The sequence below is a fragment of the Hippocampus bargibanti genome, linkage group LG01, assembly GCF_051943395.1.
Source record: "Hippocampus bargibanti isolate YZ-2025 linkage group LG01, ASM5194339v1, whole genome shotgun sequence".
Lineage (NCBI taxonomy): Eukaryota > Metazoa > Chordata > Actinopteri > Syngnathiformes > Syngnathidae > Hippocampus > Hippocampus bargibanti.
The window spans coordinates 4,380,248-4,400,537 of NC_142734.1; the positions used below are offsets into that span (position 1 = coordinate 4,380,248).

Here is a 20,290-nt window from a genome sequence, read left to right on the forward strand (position 1 = left end):
ATGTAGCACCGAACTGTATGTGTTGACATTAGTTTTCTGACATATTCCTGAGCTCATGTGGCAATATTCTTGACACACTGGTGGTTTTTGGTGCAGTGCCATCTGAGTGGTCAAAGGTCATGGGTCATCATCCTTCCTTGTCCTACTGTAAAGTGTCCTTTGGGTGTTTTGAAAGGCTCTCATAAATAAAATGTGGTATTATTATTATTATTATTATTATTATTATTACCATGTGCATGCAGTATGCCTTCCTGCGCTGCACTCTGGAATCACTGAGCCGAACTTCATATTTGGAGACTGATAAAAGTTTGCAAGGCCACGAGGGCGCACTGCAAGACCAGTACTGTGAAACTTGTTGCCCTGAAAAGACCTGACCGGGTTTGCCTGATTTGTAGGTGCAATACTGTAATTGGCCATCTTTGGAAAACGGGCTCCTTGAGGACCAGGTTTGGAGAGCCCTTTGCTATTGTCACACCACTGGTCCGGCGTGGTCTTAATTTAGTCGGTTTTGGATTTCCTTTTTATGACATTTTGAGGATACTCCATCGACAAGTCAAAATGTGAAATCACAAAATATCCAGTCTGAATCTCAACAAGGGTAAATAAATGTTTTTAAACATTATAATGAGTGTTTCTAATGGCTTTGAGCATTAGAGCCAATCAACGCGTTAAAGTTGAATGTGCAACACAGAGCAAATCTGCTTGAATCGGTGGCTCGTTATTATGTTTGTTTGAATAACTAAAATGTATGTAAATTAATATTTGTTTGACACAGTAAAACGGTAGAAAATTTAATTCAGTTTTAACAATTTTGCAAACAGGCTAGGCTCTATTATCAGTCTAAACATGATTAATCCAGCATGTCACGGAAAAAACAACATCTGCACACATTTTAACTACAATTATACATTACAGGACGGACAATACATCTCGTTCTTTTAGAAACAATTTGTACATGATTTCTTCCCCGAGTAAAAAAAAAAAGGGGCGGACAGAGAAATCAAAATCAAGTGATTCACAGCTGAAAACAAAGTGGTCAAGGTAGAATTTTACTCCTATTTTGACTTCCTTCGTTTGGCCTGGGTGGGGCTGGCTCCAGTTTCTGTTGAAATGTAGATAAATGACAAGTAGTTCAAATATGGTGCGGTAATTAAAAATTTGATTTGTTCGTGTTCATCACCTTTAAAAGCAGCAGTGGTCGTTGTTCCAGGCCGTGCTGATCGCTTCCTTACACCACTTTCTGCTACTGGCTCTTCCTCCACCTCCTTTTCTGCTCTCGAGCTGCGTCTACTCGGCCCCTTGGGTTTCTCCACAGCAGCCCTACAAATTGCGGATAGAAGAAAATAAAAGACGGCATTATTAAGAGGGGGGTGAGTTTAACTCTGCGCTACTTGGGAAGATCGAATACCCCGCAGGATTTTGCTGTTTTTCCTCATCTACCACAGATATTGTCCATCTTCGTCCTGACAGCTCCACTACGTCAACATGACCACTGCTTGTGTCTTTGCAGCGCAAACATGTTCAAATACATACCTTGGAACTAAGTTGATGGGCGTCTTTCTTTTCTTTGCCCATCTGTGATAGAAGTGGAAAAACAGCGGTAAACTATTAACTGTGCTCAACAAACATGGCTTCACTTTACTTTATTTTATACAAATTTATGAATACAGTGATACCTCGGTTTACGAACCCCTTGGCTTACGAAGTTTTCGGTTTACAAACGTTACATTTATGAAAATTTTACCTTGGCATACAAACTATTTTTCAGGATACACACGGAGCGCCACAATGAGTGATGTGTCGTTCACGAACAAGCCCGTTCTCCTAACAAGCAAATGGCAGCCGACTGTTTTTGTCCTCTATTCCCCACCCCCGGTCTTCGGTTAAAGCCATGTGATTGGTCAAGAACGCAGCAGTAAGGGGCGGGGGGTTACAGAAAGAGAGAGAGTGAGGCCGTTCTCCAAAAAACAAAATGGCAGCCGACTTTTTTTTTGTCCTCTATTCCCCGCCCCCAGTCTTTGGATAAAGCCACGTGATTGGTCAAGAACGCAGCAGTGAGGGGGGGGGGGTTAAACATTAAAGAGACAGAGACAAAGCAGACGACAGAGAGTGATAAAATCGATAGAAAACAGTGAAATTTGGACTCGTTCCAACTTTGATAGTTCAAAAGCAGTGTGTAGACTGCAAGATTAAAATATACCATCAATCAGGCTACACAAATAACCTGCACAAGCCATCTGTACACTTGATGCAAAAAGCTATCAACCCAGCTAAACAGAACACAATTGATGAGGAACAAGGTAAAATTATCGCAGAGAAAGCACCTCCAAGGGATCATTCCTCAAGATGGTGAAAGAAGAAGGCAACGTTCCTCATCAAGTCTTTAATGCTGATGAAACCGGTCACTCCATTCCATCAAGCCATCAACAACCATCACAAATGTAAATAAAACAACATAATTATACAGTACAGTTTATTTAACTATAATACCATAGCACATTTTTATACATAAAATAAGGTATAATTTGTGTAGTTTGAAGGCTTAGAAAATTGGAAAGTACAAAAATTAGGTTTTATGGGGACCTGGGAACGGATTATTCTCATTTTAATGGTTTCCCGTTGGGAAATTAATTTTTGGGATACACACTTTTCACCTTACACTCTGTTTGGGAACCAATTAAGTTCGCAAACCAAGGTGTCACTGTACAATCCCTATCATAGAGCTCGGGCCATGGAGGTCAGTGGGGTTGTATATTTGTACTGTCAGTAGAAGTAACCTGAGACATGTGGCGATAGTTACAAGCTCAGACATACCGTATATCCCAACGCCACGACAATCACTGATTTTCACCACTTCCTGCTTGGCAAACCACATGACCTCCCTGAGTTTCAGTTGAGTGAGAAGATTTTTTTCCTTCAAGAGCACAAGTCTTTGGCCAACTAAGATAATTATTAACTCATTCACTGCCAGACATGTGCAAAAATGTGTCCACTACAGTGCCAGGGTTTTTGTCATTGTCACTCAAATTCCAAGAGCCACAGAATATTGAGTTTCAGGACTACATAAACATTCAATGCAGCGTAAGATACCTTACCTTATATCTCCTTTCATCAGAAAAAAAACGAGTTAATTCTTAAGCTAGCTAGCTAGCTAGCTTTCTATCTGAGTTACTTCCGTGTTGAGTGAACGCTGAAGCATGTGGCTGCCGCTGCTCACCCACAGAAAAACTTATCCTGTCACTGTAAAGTGACCTTGAGAGTTTTGAAAGGCGCTTATAAATGAAATATATTATTATTAAATTATATAGGTTTGGAGTTATATGAGGTTAAAATGAGGGCGGCTGTCCAAAATACAATACAATATATACATATTGGTTTATATAGCGCTTTAACAACAGCTGAAGATGAAACAAAGTGCTGACATGGAAAAAACGGAAATGCTACCCTCTTGTGGAAGGGAAAAAAACCTTGCCAGAGGCCATGGCCAGCGCTTTATTGGCACCCAAACAACAAAAAATAAAACCCAAAAAAATTCAGGAATGGCGCTCTGTCATATTTCCAATTCCCGAATAAATTCATGAATGGCAGTGAATGAGTTAAAAAGGTAAGTAGCATTGTAAATCCAAGCTCCACAAGTATCCAACTAGACACGTTGTCAAGGTAACTGCAGCACCCATGATATGAGGAATCTTACCCCTGATCAGGACTTGTTAAGACCTCTTCACCTGAAAGGACAGGGAAAAAAATACGCCTCTGTTAACTAATTTTAAAGGGGATCACGTAAAACACCTCAATAAAATGACACACTCACTTGTCTTCTCAACAGCAACAGGCTCTTGTGAAGCATCTTGCTGAACGGATTCTGAAGGAACACGGATTGATGAGTCACAAACATATTCAAGAGTGAGAACCAATTGCCAGTACAAAAACACATCGGCTAGGATACAGAGGTACTTAGCATCCAGCACAATGTATCTAAGACCTGGATTTACCTGGAGTGGTCTGAATATGTTCAAGAGGAGCCATTGCTTGTGTAACAGCAGGTATAACAGACACCGGTCCGGTCTGAGAAAGTGGAACTCTGCTGGCGCGAGCAACAGATGACTTTGTAGGTGGGGTCTCGTGAATCAGTCCAGGCATGGCAACAATTGGAACCACGGATGGTACTGGATTTTGTACCGGACTGACTGTAGAGAGCAAGGATGCAGAGGAAACTGCAGGGGTGGTACTGACTACATTCGCAATGGGGTTTTCAGATGTAGCAGCTTGGGTGCAGTTTGACAATGAAGGCGTCGGAGGCAATGGCGCCCGTGTAGGAACAGTAACCTGCCCGGGAGCCGAAATAAAAGAGGAGACTCCTGGTGTTGAATCGTTTGGAGTGATATCAGTGGTGTGGGCCACTGGAGCTTCAGGTGGAATAACAGGACTAGCAGAGGGGTGGAAAAAATGAGGTGGAGGAGCAGCCGCATTGGATACCTGAGCAGGTATCTGGGAATCAGCTGTTCCAGCAGAAAGAGCTATGGCCACCTGCACCGGCTTATTTTTCAACTGTGCAGCGGGAGCAGCAGACATGAGGCCTTTTAGAAGTGTGTGCATATTGCTTGAGCTTGTGCAAGGCGGAGATGAAATGGGAGGTTGGAAAGAGGTGGACATCGAGGGGCTTGGATGAGATGGCTGGCTCACTGCTGGACTTGATTTCTGAGCCTCAACTATATTTTCTATTTTAAGAGCTCCCGGGTTGATTTGTTGAGAGTTTAAATGTGCATTAATTGGGGTGGCCGAGGAGACAGTCTGAGGTTGTCCAATGGTGCTTCGTGCAGGTTGAGATGTGCTTATGTTTGCCACAGAGGATTGTGTGGAACTAGTGGCGGTAGAAAGTTGAATGTTTGACGTAGATACTTGAATAGGCCCCACCATAGTGACTGACTGTGAAACGACTGTGGTATTGGGCGACACAGATGTACTTGGGACTTGAAAAATTGGGTTGATAAAAACAGGAGTGGTGGTGATGAACTGAGGCGGCCGAGTTACAGGTGTCTGATGTCGGATATCATGCGGCCGAATATTCTTGTTTGGAAGAGTTACCATTGTGGAGACCACGGATGTAGGAACTTGAGATGTCGGTGCGGAACTCACTGGGTTAGGCGTGACAAATACGGTGATCTGGTTGGGAGGAATTGAGCTGGAAGAAGAAGGAATCTGTATGACGGAGTGCATACTTGTAATAGGTTTCGGGCTCATGCCGGGTTTCAGTATCACACCGGCTTGGTTTGCACCACAGCTGGCATTGGAACTGCTGCTAACTGTTATGGAATGACTGCCTTGAGTGGAGGTAACTGGTTTAGGGCTTACACTCTGGACAACATTAGTGTTGGTGAAGGTAGAGGAAAGGCTATTCGTTGTACTCAGACTGGAACTGATACTCATAGAGGGTAATGGGTTTTGGTTATTGCTAGAAGTGGTATTGAACGTCACATTAGGATGCATGCTGTGACTGCTAGTAGGAGTTGACACAGTGGGCTTGAGTTTAGCTTCCGATTCATTAAGAGTGGCAGATGTAGCAACAGTGACTTGCGTGTCTGTACTCTGAGCATTAAAAAGATGTTGTCTCTCTGGATCTAAGGCTGACTTTGGACTGTTTTTTGTTATGACGTCCCGAACCAAAACACCATGCACAGCCCGATGAGGCTTGTTCGGGACGTCTAGAAGCTGGTTCAGAGAAGTTGGAGCAGCCCTGACAGAAGCCGACGCCCCAGAGTCCTGCAGCGGTGTTTTGTGTGTTGACTGCCTTTCAACTGTCCCAGCTTGCAACTCCATGTCAGTTTTCGGCTGCTGAGAAGCGGCAAGACGAGGACTTGTCATTCTTGGTGCTGATAACTCCCGGACAGGCTGAGGATGTGGTTGAGGCTGAGATGTTTGCCGTTGCTCAGATGCCATCATTATATGACTTTCTTTGATGCCCTCGGGGGGGTTACCTTGTAAACCATGGAAGGGACTCTGGGTTTGTTGTGTCTCCATGTTGCCACTTAACTGTGACGCCATAGATACAGGACTTGGTGTCACTGAAGTAGGGCTTAGCATCATAGTTTGCCCCTGAGCATTAACCAACTGCTGAGTTTGGGGAGGGCAATGTGATGGCCACTTTTGCCCCCTTCTGTCTTCCAGGACTTGGTGTGGTTGACTTGCGACTAGACGCTGGGCTTGACCTACGACTATTGCTTGGACTTGCCCTTTTACTCTGTCCGCCAGAATTCTTGTCGGGTTTAGTGGCTGCCCCACCAGTACCAGTCGAAAAGGGTTGCTGGGTATTGTTTGTGTTAGTTCCACCACTTCCGCTGTTGCTGCCTGGTAAAGTTAAGTTTGGAGGTGCCTGTCCAATGGCTTTCAAAGTTGTTGGGTTGAGGCCCTGTTGGTCAAATCCTCGGTTTAGGTTCGTCTGCCTGGGTGGTAGAGGAATGTTGATTTTAGGTGGAAATAACCCTGCAATTGAAGCATTCAGCCTTTCTGGTGAGAGGTTGATTTCTGAGGGCTCCGTGCTTGGAGGACGATTAGTTGGGGTGAGGGGGTGATGATATGGCCTGGGGCTGGCCCTATTGGGAGTTTTTGGTCTGGAACTCTGTGAAGTTGTGGGAACATTAGGAAAATGAATGCCAGACACGGGACCTCCTTGCTGAGGTTGAGTGGGCAGTTGTTGTTGTGGACTGGGTCCGGTGTGCTGCGTCACTGATGTTGGAACAGGGCCTTGCTTCATCACGTGGGTTGTGGAACCCTGGTTGGCCATCATCTGTTGGCTGCCATTTCCAGGCTGCACACCAATTTCTGCACCACTTGATTTATCCTGCTTTGGGTGGATCCCAGGTGTTATCTCATCAGATCCAGTGCCTTGGGAACCCTGCGTCGACTCGGGGAGGGACATTCGTCGTGCAGCACCTGCAAGCTAAAAGCAGCGTAGAATTGACTAAATAGGGCACATGTCGTGAAATGTACTTTTCATTAAAGGACAACCGACACCTCCCGACAAGTTTCGTCCATAATTTGTAAAACCACTTCAAATGACTTCTACTGACCGCATTTTACAAAGATTCCACTGCATAAAGCTATATTTTACGTTTTAAAATTTGGGCTGAATATTCATGAAGTCTTGTTTTCGAGTTGATGCTGATGACGGAAGTGACATTGTGGAGGGAACGCCCCTGACCGAGAAAGCGCGACACAGTCCATTTTGGGTACTTTGTTTCATCTGAAAACACCACGGTGATCGCAAAATTAAAAGAAACCTACATAAATAATGCGATGGTGAATCGCTGGACTAAAAATATCAGACTGCGTATTTTGGGTATTTTCGATGTCAGTTAGGAAACAAAAAATGGCGTTGGTTGTCCTTTAATAACACTTGCGTACGCCATTTGACCTCACCTGGGGATTTACAATCAAGGGCATCCCTCTTGCTTTGTCAGGAGACTGCGCTAATCCTGCATGTCCTTGAAGGCTGATCATGACAGGCATGTTCCCCTGCTGTGACACAGGGAGTCTCTGCGCCTCAGGTTGATTGCCAATGACACGAGGAGGATGTTGACTTCCCGGAGTGCTGGACATGCGATTTTTCTGCTCTTGCTGCATCTTAAGCATCATGAGCATCTGCTGCTGTTGCTGTAGTTCAAGGTTGAAAATCAAGCAGGAATTGATCAATGGATATCTATTGCATATTGCTAAATGCTTTCATATATCATAACCATTACCTGTTGTTGTAGTTGTTGCTGTTGACCCTGCTGCTGTTGCAGCTGATGGTGTACCTGTTGTTGGCCCTGACCTGAGGTCTGTGGTCCTGTCATACCCTGCTGCCCCTGAGCATTCTGGAGACCTTGCATCTGCAACATTTGCTGTTGTTGCATCTGCTGCTGTTGTAATTGTTGCTGCATTTGCTGTTGTTGAATTTGCTGCTGTTGGATTTGCTGTTGTTGATTTGCTGCTGTTGAATTTGCTGCTGTTGAATTTGCTGCTGTTGGATTTGCTGCTGCTGTTGGATTTGCTGCTGCTGTTGGATTTGCTGCTGCTGTTGGATTTGCTGCTGTTGCATGTGTTGAATTTGTTGTTGTTGCTGCTGCTGCATGAACTGCATCGGTACCTGCTGCAACATCCTTTGATCACCTGGTTGACCAGTGAATACTTGGGCAAACAGAGAGCAAATGGAAACATGTCAACATATATACAGTGAGACCTCAACTTACAAACACCTTATCTTACAAACGTCAAATTTCTGAAAATTAAACCTTATAATAAGCGCTATTTTCATAATACACACCCACCACGGCTGGCGGAGTGATCTTCGGCAGAAGCACATGGCCGAACAGCACCAGAGGTTAAGTTACCAACAGTCCTTATGGAAGGTGACTCTCCTTCCATCAGCCATCAACGACCATCGAAAAGGTAAATAAAACTTTATTTTACAGCACAGTTTATTCCTTTGATTAGTCTTCATGTAATGCGCCTCTCTTTCCAAACAGCAATTCCCTTTTGACCTCCAACGCCATTCCATCAAGCCATAAATGACCATCACAAATGTAAATAAAGTGACTTTATGATACAATGCAGTATATTTCTTTCATTACAATACAATAGCACATTTATTATACATAGAATAAGGTATGTTTAGTGTAGTTTTAAGGCTTATTTAGTTGAAAAGTATATTTTATGGAAACCCGGGAACGGATTATTCCCATTTTAATGGTTTCCTATGGGAATTTTTTTTTAGATACACACTTTTCGCCTTACACACTCTGTCTGGGAACCAATTAAGTTCGTAAGTTGAGGTCTCACTGTACAGAGAACATGGATGCAACTGGACATAAGAAACTTGACATTGCTGGCTACATGAACAATTGAACCAATTTTAAAACAACTTAATCTAACTGAGATTAAGTAGCCTTCTTGCGTGCAGATGTGCAGTCATTCACTACCCCACCAACCACCCTTTCTTAATATCAACTAAAATCATACCCACTACTGCACACTACTATTCTACTGCTTCACAATACTTCTAAAACTCAACGGACACTACAAAGTATGCACTGGGACAAGTCATTCAATTTGTGTCTTGTTTTATCTTAGTCCAAATTCACCTTTAAAAAATGAAATCAGAAAATGGGTTTACATGGCAGTGATGTCAATCCCAATACTTTACTCAAACCGGTAAATGTGGCGTATTCAAATTAATAAAACAATTGCTCAATACCTGAAGGCCTATTGGGATACTCAGCAATCTTTGGACCCGAGTTATCCATGCCCAAAGTCTGTTCGCCAGCAAAATTCTGCAGTTCAGAATCATCCATACCACTACTCACATCCAGACCTCTAAAAATATAAGAAAAAAAATATTGACTTCAATCATAATATGAATGTCCAATTCGCAATGATTTTGCAGTTGCTTCTTGTGCCAATAAAAGTGGTTACCCAGGTCCCTCGACTTGCTGGGGTCCTTCTCCATCTTTTGGCTTCTTTTTTCGGGGAGGTTTCTTCTTTTTGGGTTTGACCTGATTGCTCCCACCAGCTTGCTTTCCTCCTGGTCCGAACTGGCTGGCTGAGATATCACTCTGCAGGAGATTTACCAGCAGGGGGCTTGTCAATGTTACATCTTTACTGACAGGAAAACCACCTGCCTGTGCACAAGGTCCCCCCATAGAAACCTGAGCCGGGAATTGGGAGTTAAAGTTCATGCCATGACCTGCAAAGTGTCCATTTCCCATTTGCATGTGCTGAGGTACCCCAATCATGCTTTGAGCCTGCTGTACCTGCATATCAGGGACCATCTGTTGGACCCCCAAATCGCCTGTCCCACTATTGGGATCTCCCAATTGATGCGGGTGTGGTTGGGCTGTCTGCTGTTGTTGTTGTTGTTGTTGTTGTTGCTGCTGCTGTTGCAACATGGCTTGCTGTTTCTGCTGCTGTTGCAATTGCTGTTGTTGCAACTGTTGTTGGATCAGAGGGTGACCAGCAGGCAGCCTCAACTGTTGTTGTCCGTGCATACCCATCATCTGATTAGGATTGACATTAAGTGGAACCTGTTGAGGCTGCTGTTGATTCATTTGCTGCTGGTGGTGTTGCTGTTGAAGCTGTTGCAGTTGATGCTGCTGTTGCTGTTGTAACTGTTGTTGTTGGAGATGAGCCATTTGCTGCTGCTGTTGTTGTTGGGGTGTCATTGGCTGTGGGCCCACTTGACCCTGAAATTGAACCATGTTTCCCGGAACGTTTGGTGAAGGACCACGCATCATCTGGCCAGGCATCACCCCAGAAGGTATTTTTCCTCCAAATGGTTGTTTGTTGCCTTGCATTTGGTTTACAACCATTTGTTCCATCATAGAGTTTTGCTGTTGTTGTTGTTGCTGCTGCTGCTGTTGGTGTTGCAGGAGCATTGCCTGATGCCCTTGGCCTCCAACCATCTGACCCTGCCCATGAATCACCCCCTGGCCTTGCTGAGGCATCATTTGCTTGGGTGGGGTCATCCCTCCTCTCTGCCCTTGACTGAGAGGCCTTGAGAGGACAGTCTGACCTCCACCCTGGCCTTGAACCATCTGGCTGGGGGAGGAGGACACGGGTTGGGCCTGATGCTGGAGGCCCAACATCGGCGTCTGAAGGCCTGGCTGCTGCTGTTGTTGTTGCTGCTGCTGCTGGGCCATGCTAGACCCACTAGTTGTGCCTGGGGATTGACTTGGAATGGTACTTTGTACACCCATAACATTGGGTTGGGCATGGATTGAGTTTGGGACTGACGACGACTGCTGGACTCCTTATGCATACAGAGAAGGAAAAAAATGGCAATTTACATACATAGCTGTTGTGGAAAGTGCTATAAAAAAGATGTATTGCATTTTAATGCATGGTATCGCTGCCATCAGGCCCAAACCTCCTGTAACAATTTGGTATGTGTAACATATATTCATTCCTAAATCCACATTATTGGTCAGTCCAAATGTGGGAATGTTATTTAATATCGTAGTTGTGCATATCTAAGATCTTCAAAATAGTTTGGTACAGTATTTCCACCCGACAACAGCATTATATTCAGTTAAAAGCTGTTAGCCTGCTGCCTGCACCTGACTTCTAAATACAGTAAAGTCTCGTTATATCGATATCGGATATATCGATCGTCCCGGTTATATCGATACTATTTCTATGCACGCACGGAGAAAATTACATGCAAACAGGATCGGATATATCGATAGTCCCGGTTATATCGATATTTTTTCGGACTCCCTTGAATATCGATATAACGAGACTTTACTGTAATGCTTGTTTGAATATTTAAACAATAAAGTGGCAACACAATGATATAGAATGAGTGAAAATACTATGTGATCCACATACTGCTGGCATACAATTTCATAATTTTCCCTAATCAATACTATTGATTGGTCACTGCGAGGCTTGTTTATATTAATTACAGTAAAGTCTCGTTATATCGATATTCTCGGTAGTCGGAAAAAATATCAATATAACCGGACTATCGATATATCCGATCCTGCGGGCATGTAATTTTTTCCTTGAGTTCATAGAAATAGTATCGTAATAAGCAGTACTATCGATATAACCGATATCGATATAACGAGACTTCACTGTATATTCATTCATTCATCTTCCTGACCACTTTACCCTCATGAGGATTGCTGGAGACTATACCAGCCGTCTAAGAGTACGACACCCTTAATTGTTTGCTCTCACAGTCAAACTTTGGGTCAATTTTGGGTAGTCAATGAGCCTCCCATGCATGTTTTTTGGAATGTGGGAGGAAACCAGAGGATCCGGAGAAAAACCACACGGACCCGGGGAGAACATGCAAACTCCACACTGGGAGGCCAGACCGGGTCTTGAACTCACAACCTCTGCACTGTGAAGTCGGCGAGCTAACCACTCGACTTCCGGGCCACCCCTATTTATTTCATTTTGTGGGTTTTTTTTGTACAAAATGATTGATAACTACAATATTTTGAAATACAGTAAAGTCTCGTTATATCGATATTCAAGGGAGTCCGAAAAAATATCGATATAACCGGGACTATCGATATATCCGACCCTGTTTGCATTTAATTTTCTCCGTGCGTGCATAGAAATAGTATCGATATAACCGGGACTATCGATATATCCGATATCGATATAACGAGACTTTACTGTATGTTTACTGTGTCTCTCATGATGTAATATTATGACTCAACAAATATACAGTGTTTGGAAGGTCGTTCCTTGTAACCTTACTGTTACGGAGGTGTGGGGATTCTGCCTGATGCAAGCGATATGCATTAGAGTGCCATTGCAAAGAACATTTTACATGTCATTCAACAATTACCAACTGTGGGTATTACACACCATACTGCATGTGAAATTTACTAATCATTTTCTGTGCCATTATAAAAAACAAACAAACATTTCAGTCCTCTATTGAATGCATTTTACCAGTATGAGTCAACGTTTGGCCGCTCTGTAGCTGCTGACTCGAACCAGCACCAGGGGCTCCTGACGTGGTGGTGCCCACCTGACCTTGGGCAAAGTTTTGGGGTGGAAAGCCCATTGCCCTCTTCGGTATACCTGTGACAAGATTTATTGACTTGTTATCTCATGTAAAAAATCCAGCCCGACTGCAAATTCACTTAATTTGCAGGCGCAAACCCGACATTTCACGTCATCTGTGAGAAATCGGGAGAATTTATAATAACAAATGAATGCCTTTGTAACGGAATCTAAGTTAAACAAGACTACATAAACATTTACATCTTTTATATTTCTGTAGAGGTTACGCTAACAAACTATTATCATCGACTGAGTTTTTTAAGAGCCCGCCCAGCCCGAGCCTAACCCGACCCGAACGCAATGATTGACATTTTGATCCCGACCCGAAATTCGGGCTCGATCTTCATATCTTACCTCTAATGGCAATGGCAAGTACAGTGAGACCTCAACTTACAAACACCTTATCTTACAAACTTTTCGTCTGCCCAACAAACTTCAAATTTCTGAACATTAAACCTTATAATAAGCACTATTTTCATAATACACACCCACCACGGCTGGCGGACTGATCTTCGGCGGAAGCACACGACCGAACAGCACCAGAGGTTAAGTTATCAACAGTCCTTATGGAAGGTGACTCTCCTTCCATAAGCCATCAACGACCATCAAAAAGGTAAATAAAACTTTATTTTACAGCACAGTTTATTTCTTTAATTACAGTCCTCATGTCATGTGCCTCTCTTTCCAAACAGCAATTCCGTTTGACCTTCGACCTCCAACGCCATTCCATCAAGCCATGAATGACCATCACAAATGCAAATAAAGTGACTTTATGATACAATGCAGTGTAGTTCTTTCATTACAATACAATAGCACATTTATTATACATAGAATAAGGTATGTTGTGTGTAGTTTTAAGGCTTATTTAGTTGAAAAGTATATTTTATGGAAACCCGGGAACGGATTATTCCCATTTTAATGGCTTCCTATGGGAATTTTCTTTTTGAGATACACACTTTTCGCCTTACACACTCTGTCTGGGAACCAATTAAGTTCGTAAGTTGAGGTCTCACTGTAATTATTTTAGTAAACAATAGGAAATTAGTTTACGTCTTTATACATTCAAAAATGCCTACCAAAGAAAAATGACCAACCTGGATGAACTTGTGCTCCAGGTTGTCCGTGTTGAGGCATTCCTATGAATCCTTGTTGCATGCTGCCTTGCTGGTTGAGAGCCGCTCTTCCCGGTGAGCCAACACCCTGTGGAAAACCCTGTGGCGTTGTCGGTCTCTGAACCATCATTGGGGGAGTTCCAGGTGAACCTTGTTGAAAAGGAGATGATGACGACCCTGGGGATTTGGCAGTAAGATTCCCCTGCGGCCCACTTGTGGGTGGAGGAGGCCTAGGTGGTCCTACGACGCCACTCGGGACGACCTGTGGGGCTTTCGGCTGGGGTGCAGCAAACTGACCCATTGCCATCTGCTGCTGCTGCAGTTGTCCTTGTCCCATTGCGTTGAATACCTGACCTGCCTGCTGGCTACCAAATGGATAAGGTGGTGGAGGGTGACTGGGCGTCTGAACTGTAGTAAGGGATGAAGGGCGCTGAACCATCTGGGCTTGAGGTGGAGGCTTCCTCCAGGCAGGTCCTCCTTGGGGGGCCGGTGTCTGGAGGACTCCAGAGGGGTTCCAGGAGCCAGGAGGTATCGCCATTTGGCCCGGTTGGTTGAATGGGGCTCTCGCTCCGAGCTGAGAAAGTTGTGCCTGCTGTTGGGCTTGTTGCTGTTGATGGTGATGTTGTTGAAGCTGCTGTAAAGATGCTGGGTTGATTGGTCTACCAGCCTGCAAAGCCTGCATGTGATGGGCAGCCTGGGGAAGAATGGGACCATGGGGACCGGCCTGTTGATGCTGAAGTTGCTGCTGCTGCTGAACTGACATGCCTGGCATCATTTGATCCATGGCATCTGTGATAAAAGGTATGATTTAGACAATTTTAATCCTATGCTTTTAACGCATTCACTGCCAGACATGTAGAAAAATGTGTCTACTCCAGTGCCAGGGTTTTTGTCATTTTCACTCAAATTCCAGGACCCAGTAATATTGCGTTTGAGTACTACATAAACATTCAATGCAGCGTAAGAAACCTCACACTCTCTTCTTTCATCAGAAAAAAAAGAGTTAATTCTTAAATTATATGGGTCTTGAGTTATATGAGCTAGAAATTAGGGCGGCTGTCAAACAAACATACAATGCAATACATGCATATTGGTTTATATAGCACTTTAACTCATTCACTGCCAGATGATGTACAAAAATGTGTCTACTCCAGTGCCAGGGTTTTTGTCATTTTCACTCAAATTCCAGGACCCAGTGAATATTGCGTTTGAGTACTACATAAACATTCAATGCAGCGTAAGAAACCTTAGACACTCTTCTTTCATCAGAAAAAAAAGAATTCCTAAATTCTATGGTTCTGGAGTTATATGAGTTTGAAATGAGGGCTGCTGTCTAAATTACAATGCAATATTGGTTTACATAACGCTAACATGGAAAAAAAAGGGAAATGCTGCCCCTTTGTGGAAGGGAAAAACATTGTCAGAGGTTTGACCAGCGCTTTATCGGACAACCAAAGGAAAACCAAAAACCCAAACAAATCCGGGAATGGTACCCTCTGTCATATTTTCAATTCCTGAATACATTTGGGAATGGCAGTGAATGAATTAACGTTGACTCTAAAATAAATGCGAGCACCCAAAAGTTAAACAGTTAAAAACCTGTCTGTGAAGATGGTCTTGCAAGGCGAGGATGCATCTGTCCACTGTTGCCTGGCATGAGAGCTTGGCCTGCCATGGCTGAGCCTGCCGAGACCATCGAAGGATTTGACATCCTCACTCCTACTTGGAGAAAAAGTAACATTCAACTACAGCGGATATAAAACCTCAACATACTCTTATTCACATGCCTTGGTTTTTTTGAATAAAAAAGAGAAAGAGATAGCGTATAAAATGGAAGGATGGATGTAGAAAAAGTGTATCTCGGTGCCATTTTCCTAAAGTATTACCAGCAATACCTGCCGTACCTGGTTGAATTGGAATTCCCACATCCATTCTCATTTGGCCAGTTGCTCCGATTGGTCCATTAATTCGAACTTCTTGTCCCCTATTAGGTCCCCCTGCAACGTTGATGGCCCCCTCGCCTAAAACAAAGGAGGAAACATTTATGTCTTAAAGGACAACCGACACCATTTTTTTTTGTTTCCTGACATCAGAAAATCGTTTTATAGCATCTAAAATACCCAAAACACGCAGGCTGATATTTTTAGTCAAATGAAAAACACAAATAAAAATAACTTAAAGTGTCCCAAAACTGCTTCAAAATGACCTCGGAGATGGCGAGTTTCAGAATGTCCCGCCCCCTTGTTCGTGACGTCATGCCAGCACATCGTGCCTTGCTTTAGAATCAAAACAATGGCTTCAGATTCGGAGTAGATGCTTTCTTGTTACTCATCCAGTTATGAATATGATTCAAAAAGTTCTGAAGAGGAAAGCCTAAATCACAGGTGTCAAAGTCAAGGCCCGCGGGCCAAATCCGGCCCGCCACATCATTTTTCTCGGCCCGCGAAAGCAAATCAAACTTGTTAAATTCCATGATGATTGCTAAAATCTGAGCCAAAATTTCATATTTTTGGATGTCAACCACAATAAAAGTCATTATTCTTGACTTCAGATTTGAAAACGACTTATTCATTAATTTGATGTGTGCTTTATATGTAATATTTGAAGGGATTTAAACATTCTAATGGGAATTCGAGAGGAAAACCATAACTACAATGTGGCCCGCGGCAAAAAATGACTTTGACACCCCTGGCCTAAATGTTTGCAATCGATTAAAGAAATCCTTCTGTGTCATTTTGAGGCGTGTGGACTGCAATGTAGCGTCCCAGAAAATGCACAAGATGGCGCCCAAGTTCCGCTGGAAATGGGCTGATTTGTCTGCTGGGAATTTGTGTCAGCTAGTATGTCTGTGTAAGCTCTCAGTCGTACAGGAGTGGTCCATCGATGAGAAGGTTTCTTCAGCCGTCATCTGTACAAACTTGAAGGTTTCGGACGTTTCGCCTCCTATCCAAGAGGCTTCGTCAGCAAACTAAAGTCTGACTGGTCGTATCGGCCCTATTTATATATCCCTAGTATATATCAGCTAGTATCAAATAGTAGTCTTGGTGCAACACACACCGATTCACCATCGCATTATTTATGTTTTCCTTCTAATTTCGCCATCAACACGGATCAACACAAAGTTTTCAGACCAAACAAAGTACCCAAAATGCATTTCTCGGTCAGTGACGATACCTATTGTGACGTCACGTAGGGACTCGTCACCAACTCAAAAACAAGACTTCCTGAATATTCAGCGCAAGTCTTAAAACGTAAAATATAGCTTTATGCGGTGGAATCTTTGTAAAATACGCTCAGTAGAAGTCATTTGACAAATTATAGACACAACTTGTCCGGAGGCGTCGGTTGTCCTTTAACACTTAGTGCTACTCTTACTTCTCCTGTTTGATGCAGGCAACGTATGTCGAATGGTCGTAAATTAAGATCCGGTAACAACCAACCTTCAATTTGCACAGAAAGTATTCCCAAGTCTCTGAGTTGCTGCTGGTTGTTCTGAGCCAACAGCCTCAGTCGCTCAGCAGCATCCCGTGGAATGTTGAAAGTTACACGCACACTGTTCCACGGCTCGACGCGCTCTGGCTGAAGCGTCTTTGATTCTAGGAGAGGTCAGAATACAACTTCTTGTGTAAGCTCTCAGTCGTACAGGAGTGGTCCATCGATGAAAAGGTTTCTTCAGCCTTCATCTGTACTTCTTTGCAGGTGTCGGACGTTTCGTTTCTTATCCTAGAGGCTTCGTCAGCGAACTAAAATTTTGCTGGTAGCTCTGGCCCAATACGTATATAACCCTAATGTCAAGAGGTGGTGGTGCCAGACCTCTGCTATGATAGGTCCCGGCTCTAAGGTTGAGGGGAGCAGAGGACCATTTCCTGAGGCTACACTGATTACTTCTATTGTCCTGACTGATTATGGGCTATGACTGATTGCCCCATTCGTGCTGGTATCACCCCATCAGCATTACTAAGCCTATATGGTAACGATCTAAGAAGTTTGTTGTAAGCACGATCCAAATTAAACCTCACACCACCATGGCCATTTAGTGAAGGGTTTTGCTGTTTTGTGAAAATAGCTTCTTTTACTCCCCTTTCAAACTTCATCTATTTTCTTTTGCTAAGATTTTAACTTCACTGTCTTCAAATTGGTGGTTGCTAGCTTTTAGGTGCATATGTACAGCAGATTGAGGCCCACAAGTATTATCCCTGCGATGTTGATAGTCTTTTTTTGAGAATTTGCTTAGTCTCCCCAATGTATTTCTCTTTACAATCTTCAACTGCAGTGTATTTGAAATGTGATTGAGTTGGCAGGAAAAAATGTTTCCATTACAAATTAAATGGATTGTTTTTATGTTTCACAGACAATCCTAATGTCATTGCATTAAGGATATACAGTAAAGTCTCGTTATATCGATATTCAAGGGAGTCCGAAAAAATATCGATATAACCGGGACTATCGATATATCCAACCCTGTTTGCATGTAATTTTCTCCGTGCGTGCATAGAAATAGTATCGATATAACCGGGACTATCGATATATCCGATATCGATATAACGAGACTTTACTGTATATAGCACCAAAGCTACCAGCACAACTTTAGTTCGCTGATGAAGCTTTTCGGATGAGGAGTGAACCATCAAAGAAGTACAGATGACGGGTTTAAGTAACGGATACTAACCCATATCAAGCACGCTGGGTATACCACTGAGGACAGTGTCAAGTTTAACTGTGAAGTCTTCATCTTCCATACTCCCTTGAAAGGCAACAAATACAGTAAAACGTCCTGCTTCCCCAACGCCGTCTTCTGTGGCATCATGGTTGTTGTCCTCTTCGACCTCAGGGCTTCTGTGGCAACTGTCAACCTCATCGCCGACGCCAGAGTCCCAGTCGGAGTCACTGTCATGCTCCTGGTCCTCGGTCCGTTGGGACAGCTGAGGTGGTGGGCCTCGATGAGCCATTCTCCTCTTTGTCTGGGAGTGGCGCTGGAACACTCTTATGCTAAAATTCCACATGAGAAAAACAAGTGATTATGATCCATAAATGTTGATACTGTCAAATGCCCAGGAGACAAATCGGCAACTAGTAGTCTTTACATTTTATAGTAGATTCAATACACCCTGATACAGATTTAGCAAAAACTGTCCCAGAACATATAGTAAGTGACTAAAATCATAATCATTATGGAGTAAACTTTAAACTGATGACCCTGGATTTTTTTTAGAAATGCGCATTGACACATCACAAATTGCTAAATGAAATAGACAGTTTGAAGCTTGTTTAAGACATTCTTCACATCACTACTTTGAAAACGCACTACGGAGCTTATCATTCTGAAAATATCACGTGACTGATGACGTTTGAAGTGTCATTTGTCACATAGCATAAAGATGGTTGAAGACTGCAGTAATTAAATAAATTTGTATGGAGGAAGTGAAGCTATTCAAGTGTAAAAATTATTGTGCACGCAACAATCGCACGTATAACAATAGAGTAGAAGACAATGTTCCACAACATCCTGCAAACAAAGGAGGACATGAATTATCTGAATCTGGATTTAATCATAGCACACCGCAAGAATGTTTTATTATAAAGCATACATTATGCACTAGTAAATATTTTCCATAAATTCTGTTTTGGACTCATATGTCAGACTCCTGAGAACTACCCATTTGTATTGTAATTGTAATGATTTATTTTGTTTCACCTGATTTTACTTTGCTGTGTTGCCAGGTCGGGAATGAGCTACATCGTCTGTTTATTATTATTATTATTTATTTATTTATTTATTTTTACAAAGTAACGTTAGACATCCAAAATAAAGCCACGTCTGATTTTTAGCGGTTCGTTTACAATCCGTTCTTATTTACTATTATGGATGATTCAAGTTATTGCAACCATTTTGTCCATTTGTACCACAGAATCCTCAAGATAAGACATTGGAACACACACAGTGAAGCAGCATTATAGAATGTAATTGCGCACTCAATGTTTTCCTCGGATTTGTGACATTCAGAAACCAGAAATCTTCCAGCCGGTGAAACATGTATTCATGCACAAGACGCGTGATGGTGATCTTATGTGCTGGCTGATTAAATGCAAGCTATTGTTTCATCCAGGCTGCATTTTAAATAATTATCATAAAATACACATAAGCCTTAAAAACGCGAATAACATGAACGGCCGAGGAGTAGCAGGCCTTGGCACAAAGCCTCCGAATAAACAAAAAGTCTCAACGAGATAATAGGAACCCTGTACTAATGTATTTTGTTATGCTTCACGATAGCCTAACGGTGCGCGTAAGGCAGTTACATATTCGAACAAATAATATGTATAACCATGCTTATAAGCAAGCGTCAATTAGCAATCGTTAGCGACGTGCAGGTAATTCGGCGCAAGATCTTCGAAAAATCCCATGATGGTTTTAGAATTATTTTTTCTATTTTAAGGTTACCGCATTAGCTATATTTCTGACATGTGATTAAACGATGAGAAAATGTCTTACCACACATAATTTTCTGAAAATAAATTCGACCTGCCGACATCTGCTAGCCAAATTAGCTAACAAAACAGGGACAACTAAAACGCGGCATTACGCACGCTCACTGTTTCCGTTGAGCCTTCAAAATAAG

At 42.8% G+C, this 20,290-nt stretch overlaps 1 protein-coding gene across 1 annotated transcript; it reads right to left on the reverse strand.

The window, feature by feature from the left end:
- Window positions 1-755: 755 nt before the first annotated feature.
- Window positions 756-20,203, reverse strand: ncoa6 (nuclear receptor coactivator 6). Its single transcript, XM_088991120.1, is given in 20 exon segments — window positions 756-1,102; window positions 1,181-1,320; window positions 1,534-1,575; window positions 3,695-3,725; window positions 3,812-3,862; window positions 3,993-6,129; window positions 6,131-6,937; window positions 7,417-7,650; window positions 7,740-7,963; window positions 7,966-8,166; window positions 9,233-9,351; window positions 9,451-10,783; window positions 12,445-12,576; window positions 13,653-14,459; window positions 15,270-15,389; window positions 15,575-15,691; window positions 17,111-17,266; window positions 18,340-18,659; window positions 20,164-20,176; window positions 20,179-20,203. Coding segments are annotated over 20 exon segments (7,056 nt in total). The 3' UTR covers window positions 756-1,055.
- Window positions 20,204-20,290: the final 87 nt, after the last annotated feature.